Source organism: Elephantulus edwardii, unplaced genomic scaffold (assembly GCF_000299155.1).
Source record: "Elephantulus edwardii isolate Elephantulus edwardi_28Jun2011 unplaced genomic scaffold, EleEdw1.0 scaffold00002, whole genome shotgun sequence".
Classification (NCBI taxonomy): domain Eukaryota; kingdom Metazoa; phylum Chordata; class Mammalia; order Macroscelidea; family Macroscelididae; genus Elephantulus; species Elephantulus edwardii.
In genome coordinates, this window is record NW_006399752.1 from 5117122 (window position 1) to 5124379 (window position 7258).

At 36.3% G+C, this 7258-nt stretch overlaps 1 protein-coding gene across 1 annotated transcript in view; it reads right to left on the minus strand.

Moving 5' to 3' along the window:
- NKAIN2 (Na+/K+ transporting ATPase interacting 2) overlaps nt 1-7258 on the minus strand; it is a 1532464-nt gene that overhangs the window by 710638 nt on the left and 814568 nt on the right. The window contains exon 3 of the mRNA XM_006878982.1: nt 5694-5774. Within this exon, the coding sequence (XP_006879044.1) occupies nt 5694-5774 (81 nt within the window). The remainder of the gene's footprint in view (nt 1-5693; nt 5775-7258) is intronic.

The following is a 7258-nucleotide window of genomic DNA, read 5'->3' on the forward strand; positions in this document are numbered from 1 at the left end:
ACTAGTGTCTGCTTACAACTGTTCCTTTTCTTTTCTATTTCCATGCTTGACAGTTCTGCCTAGGCTGCCCTTTCTGTTCGTCTACGTGTGTTGTGTTGTACATAGGGTTTTCAGAGACCCGCCATTTCAGAAGTGGGTGGCCAATCCTTCTTCCTAATAGAACATATATAGGTACATATATTATTGTTTGAAGAATAGCATTAAGTAGACTATAATCATAACAAATCTCTCCATATCTCCTTTTTATATCTGAAATCACAAAAGCAAATTTCACTATTAGAATCAATTTCATTGAGAAAATAATCTATATATCAAATACCATTTTAAATATAATGCATTTTATAGTGGAAAAAAAATGAAACCTTTAATTAGTATAGGAATACATTATTCCATCTAGCATTCATTCACACAGAAGAAGACTGTCCATTATTCTCCCACGGAACAGCTATTGGATTCAAACTGCATGCCTTCCAGATTGCAGTGCAGCTTCTTGCCACTAGGCCACCAGAGCTCCATTATTGTCTATAGCAGTTTTGTCTTTTGTCTCATAGTTCCATGAAAGTGAATTATATTCCCAAAAGCTTAACCAGGCCGTGTTTAAAAAAAACATTTATATAAAAGAAATTTTAAACTGGCAATTTATATTTCAACCTCAAAAGTAAACATAAAAATTATTAAAACCAGATGACTTCCTAGTAGTTTACTTTAAATATGTTCATTCAGATAGATGAATATCATTGAGTTTAGTGAATGACTTTGGGCTATGATTAACTAGGCTTATTTATTTATTTGAAATATAATGAAACCTAAAAGATAGGTACTTGTACCTCTAATCACAAAGAGTTTATGAAAAAGAAATTAGTCCATTTTAACAGTAAAATAATCCCTTGCCTACTTCTTTAGGGTCATAATTATTTTATTGTTATGATAGGTACCACATGGATTAAAAGTACTCCATAATTTGTTTACATACTTTCTTCCAAAATGTGTTGTGAGAAATTGTCACAAATTATTAGAATGTAATTTCAGAATAAGAGAAATTTACAATTGTATCACTTCTAAATGTATTTTTACAGATAGCCTTATGACCACTACATTGTATTACTATTAAAATGTATTATTTAAATATTATTTTTTCGAGGTAATGAACCTGCTAGCCCAAGTACCATATTATAGTTATTTCCCTTCTAACTATAATGCACTAATAAGTTAAAATTTAATACTAAGCAAATTCTCTATATAAATCCATTTAGTTCATTGCTGAGGTTAGTGCCTAATTCTCTCTATTGATATGTAATTGAAAGATCACAATTTCCTGGGGAAATAGCAAGACTATTTACACAAAACATTCTGGATAAGAATTTATGCCCCATTCAATGTTCAAAGGCAATTAATTTTTTAGAAAGTTAAAAGATATTTTGGATCACAAGATTATGAATAGATTTACTGGATGTCTATTAAAATATCAATTCAGGAAGTAATATTATTGAATACCTTATGATAGTTTGTTACAAAACTAATAGGGAAACCAATATGGAAGTAACTATATATATAATATGCACAATTTGATATTACATTTTGTTCATATAACAGATAAAATTTTAAAATACAATTTCTCTAGTGTTTTTTTCTCTCTCAAGTCTAAGGGGGATAATAATTCTAATACATTAATTAAAATTTCAATAATGATGTTGGATTTACACATTGGATACAAAGAAAACTGAAGTTCAAACAGGTTAATCCTGTGTATCATATTCTTGTAATTAAGTTCTTTCATTACTGAATGTACACATTGGACAGGCTACTGATGCTAATCTGTTTACGTTGCTCCTCAGCATAAAGCAGATAGTTTAACAGAAAGAGCAGAAAAGACACGGTGGAAGCCAACACTACACTCAAGAGAGTTTCAGCTGAAGTGCATATTGCTACTGCTTAACCTCGCAGTATCACTTCTTACCAATATTCAACACAGAACAATAATTTCTCTAAAACCACGCCACGGAAATAAACTTGTGTTACATATAAAGGCATCACTGAATTTCTTTCTTATTTCTATTTCCCTCACACTCACCCACTGTATTCATGTGGCAGGCAGACTCAAAATATTTTAGGCTTTTGCTGAGGTGATAAAAACAGTGGTTTATGTTGTATAATCTAGAAGTAACAGCAGTTCTGGGAGTTCCATTTTTGAGTTTTCATTCATCTGTCCATTTCTGAATTGCCATTTCTTCTTTCTTGTAACTGGAATGTGAGGCAGCTATAGCAGCTAAGGAATTAAACAGTAGGAACACCCATCCAAAAATCTGCCTCTGGTTAGACTGCCTGACAGGAGCCAGGTAGGACTGAGTAAAACTGCTCCAAGAGGTTTCCAAGGCTGCTGCTGAGTCAAACAGCAGGCTTTGAGGTTAGCATCAAGTGTCCACACCACTGCATCACTAGAGCTGGTTGATAGAAACACGCCTTTCTTAAATCCAATCAGTAGGAAAAAAGTGGAACCATTCAGCGATAGAACTTTATAGCTCTGGCCTTTATGGTTTCCCTTTGGATTGTTTGTGAAAAGGAAATGATTACATTTTCATGCACTCTGCTCAGCCTAGCCTTGATATATAAGGTGAAGAGAAAAGGGATTATTATTAACTGCTTCATTGCTAAATATTAGTCATTACTTGCCTGTGCATCTCAAAATATTTCCTAGTCCTGTTGATCTCAACCCTCATATGCTCTAGGATTTTAGAAACTGATTTCTCTGAGGTTTCCTAGCCTGTGTCTGAGATCAAGAGACCCCTGGCTTTATTCTGTCCTTGTAGTCACCATGAGGAGCTGGGGGTGGGGTGGGTAGCTAAAGGGAACTTGTGCAGCTACCTTGGTTCAAATCTCTAAAATTTATTAAATGAACTCTCTGATCTGATAGATTATTTAACCCAACCACATGCCCTTAAAATGTATAGGTGGTTAAAAAAAATTTCTATTGAAAGTCATTCTACTGTGGAATTTCCCTGGACCAAGTGAATTAGATACAAGCAGAGATGCATGAGACGGGTGAACATGCAAGTTCTTTAGAGTCATGTATGGTTTTCCCTGCATGCAGGAGATGGAAGATTTAAGCAGCATTCCTGCCTGGGCCCCTCTTAGAGCTGTCTGAACAATTTATTTTCATCAGTCACAGAACCATCCAGAAAGGACCTTGCCACCAGGTGTGTGAGAAAGGACGATGCTCTGCAAGAATCAGGATGCCATCCACCCAGGCAGATTATGCAGAAGGTCACAGCGAGGATTTGTACAAAATCTCATAAAACCACAGGTCCCAGAAGGCTAAGCTTTAGCTGACACCATATTTCCATTCTCTTATTTTATCCTTCAGCTTCTGGCATTAAATTAAAACAAACCAAGATTTTCTTCTTGATATATAGCATTTTACCAGTTACATAATAAATACTCATTATAGAAAGAGTCAAAGTGTGCTGTGAGAGTCTCGTATGCTGTTTTGCTCTGTGTGTGTGTGTGTGTGTGTGTGTGTGTGTGTGTTTGTGTGTGTATGGAGAGAGAGAGAGAGGGAGAGAGCAAGTGAGTGTGAGAGAGAGTGCGTGAGGGCGAGCAAACATGAGTGAGCTTGGGTGGCTTAATGGTAAGGAAAAGCATTGCTAACACAAAGGTTTTGGGTTCAAATCCACTAAATTTTACATGAGAGAAAGATGAGCAATTTCTTACAATGCAATTAAGTTCCTCTGAAAATCTGCTGGAAGGTAAGGTTTGGGTCAGTTTTGACTCGATGGTATATAACTATCTATCTAACTATCTATCTAGCTATCTATTTATCATCTATCAATCTATCTATCATATATCTAAACTATTTATCATCTATCTATATATCCAAGTACCTATACATATACCTCCTGTCAGAGACCTCTCCAAAGTACTGAAGAGCGATGATGTCAGTCTGGAGACTAAGGTGTGCCTAATATAGGCCATGGTCATTGCAATAACTTGAAATGCATCAGAAATCTAGACAATAACTAGGGATGATAGAAGAACTGATGCCTTTGAGCTTTGATGCTGGAGAAGAGTATTGAATATATCATAGACTGCTAGAAGAACAAACAAGTTCATCCTAGAGAGGGTGAAGCCAGGCTGTTCCTGGGAGGCAAAGATTCTGAAGCTTCATCTGACATGCTTTGGACATGTTGCAAGGAGGGATCAGTTCTTGGAGAGGGACATCATGCTAGGGAGGGTGGAGGGACAGCACAGGAGAGGAAGACCCTCTCTGAGGTGGATTGATTCAAGGGGTAATTAGGATAGTTGAGTCAGAGATAATAAGATTGGCAGGGGACAGAGCAGCGTTTAGGACTGTTGTATGTAGAGTCACTATGAGTGGCAGGTGACTCAACAGCACATAATAACAATTCTATCTATCTATCTAAATTAAAAATCCATAAATATAGTTCCAAGGAATTTTAAAAATTAAGCTCTTTTAGCCTTTTTAAAGCAGTGGCAATTTTACCAAATGAGAAGAAAGCTCTCTGGTTGGAATTGTGCTGCCAACACAAAAATCAGCACTGAGAATCTACCAGCTGCTTCTTGTGAAGAAGATTGGCAGGTGCCTCCCATGTAATTTACAACTTCTGAAAACTTCTGATGGTACATATGAGCTGGTTCCCACTTGCCATCAACGAGGAGGTGGAGTAATCTATCTAAGAAGGAAGGAAGCCTGGTATCAGTGTGGGCTAAGCCTTGAGTTACTAACCCAGCAGCTGCTCTGCAAGCGGCAGATGAGACACTCGGCCCCTGTAAAAGCTGACAGTTTTGGGAAGCCTAAGGGGTCTTACTCTGTGCCTTTGGGTCACTATGAAAAATAACCAACTCAGTGGCAGCAGGTTTTAGTGGATTCCAATGAATCATCAGCTAATGAACATTTTACAATTGCTGTTTTTTTGAAGTTAGTATGAGTCAATAGGAGTTGCCCACCTTCAAGTTTCTGAAGCCAGAATTATTACCACCTTGAAAAAATTACTTGTTGATTGAACTAAGACAAGGATGCTGGTGTAGAACTCGAAAAACAACATTATTTCAGTAGTAAGGGAAACAATGTAAAAAAATAATAATTGAATCAAATTCAAACACACAGTATAGAAAAATGAACCGAAACCAAAATAGCACATATTCAGTCTTTCTTTGATTATTTTTTGAATACACATATTTTTAATTTCTGTAATAAATTATATCCCTCCAGTATCAATGCAACTCAACTAACACTCACTGCTCTGCCAATACTGCAGTGCTCTTTGGTTTCAAACAAGAAAATGCTGAGCAGCATAGTCAATAAACTAGTGATTTTTAAAATCCCCTGTAAGATTTCGCCTCTGGACACACACACACACACACACACACACACACACACACACACACACTTCTGCTTTGAAATTCTCAAGTCAACCCATCCTTCAAAGGCATCATGTATGCTTATTATAATAAGCAATGCTTCACACCCATTTTTTTTCCTTTTAACAATAGACACCTGTTTTACGACACATCAAACACATCTGTGGTGGTAGAAGGGCAGAGATCTAAATCAGCACACCTTTTCATTTTGCCATGATGTGAGGTGCATCTTTGTGATAAGAGGTGATGAGACTGAATTAGGAAGGAAATTTGATAACACATTGCTGATGACTTAGGCAAATCAGATGGTAAATTACCTTTGAGAGGTCCCCAGCCTCCAAATAGAAGCAGATAACAAACACATTCCAGGTAACCCAGAGGACTAGCCAGACAGCATACTGTGGAGAAGCAGGAGAGAAATAACATTATTAATTTTGAATCAGCTGAGTAAGATTTAGAAGTTTAAACTTTAGAACACCCATATCCAAAGACTGGTGAAGGATATTAAAGATTGTTTCTAAAAAACAGGATGCAACGCACATTTTTCTTGCTGTTGATTTTTCTCAGTGTAATGGTTTCTATACAACTTAAACTTGCTTAAAAATAATTTTAAAGCTATTAGATTATAAAAAATAGATCTTATTCCTGTTTTTATGTTAACTGTCTCCTGGACTTTAAAAATAAAACAAAACAAAACAAACACAAAAGAAAATCATACCAAACACAACTCAGAAAGAGAGAACTTGTAGCTTCCTTCAACAAAACCATCCTGATCTGAGGTGATGGCAGAAATTTTCTCAACTAACCTCGGGTCGTCTTCATCTCAGTTTTCACGTTTCTGTCCCACCTAATCAGCTCCTAAGTTGATTTTCTCCCCTTAGTGCCTCCTTTTCATTTCTTGTTCACCTTATTTTATCCTCTCATGATCTCCCGTTACAGAAGCCACCGTGCTATTATCTCTAATTTCATTCTCTTGTCTGTTCAGTACATCCTCTACACTGATGACAAATTATCTTTCTAAGACACAGCTCTGGTCATTGAGTCAACAAAAATTTAGTAAACACCTGAGAGACATGTGAGGAAACATGGAGGCGTCACTGCAGACAGAGAGCAGTGTGGAATTCTGACTCTGACTACTCTCAGGTGAAGGAGGTAGATAAGAGCTGGAATTTTCTTTGTTGCTAATTTTTGTTATTTGGGTTTTTTTCCAAGGAATTGCCAGTAGATGTGTGAAATGACATATTTCACAAAAGAAGATGAAATGATGTATTCCACATCCTGCCTTCCTTAAAAGATTTAACTAAAAAAAAGTGTGGCTGTTTGGAGAAGCTTTGGTGGAGCAGCATCGTAAATAAATGAAATAATAGATATATTTAAAAAAATAATGAGAAAAGAGGGAAGTGCTATGTCACAAACAAATAAATATAAAGGGTCCTTATCTTCTATACATTCTAAAGTCTTCTATACTTTAAGGAACTCAATGATCTCTTCTGTTTTAGTAATCGCTGAAGTCATATTATTTGTATCGCATGTACACAGAAAGCCATGTTTCACCTCTGCGCAGTTCAAATATTACCTCCTGTATGCTACCAAATCAGAACTGGCTAATCCATAGTTAGTGTTCTAGTAACACTCATCCCCCTTAACTCCAAGTGGCTTATATAGAACTATTCATACATTTTCTCTACTTCACAAAGACATGTAAAGAATAGAGACTATATTTTTTTTTCTTATTTATCATCCCTAATTATCAATCAGGCTGCTTTGAAGGAAATGGCAAAAAATAAGTCTCCAGGAAGATATGGTATACCAATTGATATGTTTCAGTTAACAGATGCTGCCCTGGACGTGCTCACCAAGTTGTGCCAAGAAATCTGGAGAA